Raw genomic sequence first — 1411 nt, forward strand, 5'->3', positions numbered from 1 at the left:
TTACCATTTGGTTTGTTCTTCAGTGTTGTTTAAATAAACTAAAGTTGCAGATCTAATTAAACCTCAACCTTAAGAAAACTGCTTGGTTCAGGTTTACTGAGGGCTGGGACAGAATAGAAATGTGAGCCAGTGACGAAGATTAAAACACTGAGTAAATACGGAGTTAAGGGGTTACTGATATGTCTGAAATAACAAAATATGTGCTCCCCCCCACAGGATCATTTTTTTCCCACAGCATTTTTTTTTTCAGGGCCACTACATCTGAAGGACCCAATCATCCATTAAAATCCACCATCCATATTCCTTTTACCATCAGCGAAATATGGAGAACCCCTGCTCCATCTCCCTCCCGGCTGAGGTGACACCTGGACAGGAAGACAAGAAGAGGAGCAGCAAGAAGCGCCCCATCACCCTGCTCTTGCCTGCAACTCTTCCAGCCAAGAGGACGAAGATCTCGACGTCTCCCCCTGAAGATGACGTGGAGAACCCGCAGGCTGGCCCTTCAACATCCACGACCATACCACCTGAGGCTGTATCAGACCAGGCCAAGGTTGCAGCCACACCTAAGAAGGTCCGTAGGAACCCCTCCACCAGCGAGCTGCCCAGGCTGTTTGGAGAGTTCCTGTGTCAGCGGTGCCACCTGATCCAGGACCTGTCTTGGGAGGAGCCTATTGCGTGGATTCGCTTTGTGGACCGTTTCTTCTACAAAGCTGGATGGCAACCGCACCGCTTCATCACTGCAAGCAGCTTGGTCTTCCTCTACATGCTGTGCCGTGACACCATCTCCGCTGACGTCGCCAGCAAGGAGGAACTGAAGGCCACGCTTCTGTCCTGCTTCTACGTTTCCATCGCCTACGTTGGCTCAGAGGTCAGCTACCCAGCCAGGCTCTTCATATCGGATGGGAACAGGACGGCCTTCTGGGATCGCACTCTGGGAATCGCCAAGTGCATGAGCGAGAAGATGCTGCAGCTCAACACCGACCCGCAGTACTTCTCCAAAGTTGTTGCTGACCTGAAGAACAGGAAGGACCGTTGAAGCACCTGGATGGAAGAATTAAATAATCATTCAAAATTAGCTTTAAATAGCTTTAAAAGTAAAAGACAGACAGAGGTGATTAAAACCGAGGATCAATGAAGACAAATCAAAAGGAAAAGATTCTAGGAGCCTAACATAAATACACTGAAGCTGATGATTATTAAGAGTAACATTTTTACTTGGTTATACATTAATTTACTTTAGAACAATTTAATATTTTACTAAGAAATTAATTCATTTCTAAAAGCGAGATTAACTAATTATTAACTCAATATAACAGTTTACAGTGTAGAGTGGACGGAAAAATAGAAACAGGTATTACTATAACAAGATAAATTTTAGAACCAATGCAAACAATACTGAAGGAGCCAGGAG

General features: G+C 45.2%; 1 protein-coding gene across 1 annotated transcript; it reads left to right on the plus strand.

The window, feature by feature from the left end:
• The first annotated feature begins 322 nt into the window (after nucleotides 1-322).
• On the plus strand, nucleotides 323-1036 carry LOC140548023 (cyclin-dependent kinase 5 activator 1-like). The gene has a single exon (XM_072671373.1). The coding sequence runs from the start codon at nucleotides 323-325 to the stop codon at nucleotides 1034-1036; it is 714 nt and encodes a 237-aa protein (XP_072527474.1).
• The last annotated feature ends 375 nt before the right edge of the window (nucleotides 1037-1411 follow it).

Source organism: Salminus brasiliensis, chromosome 25, assembly GCF_030463535.1.
Source record: "Salminus brasiliensis chromosome 25, fSalBra1.hap2, whole genome shotgun sequence".
In the NCBI taxonomy this organism is placed as follows: Eukaryota; Metazoa; Chordata; class Actinopteri; order Characiformes; family Bryconidae; genus Salminus; species Salminus brasiliensis.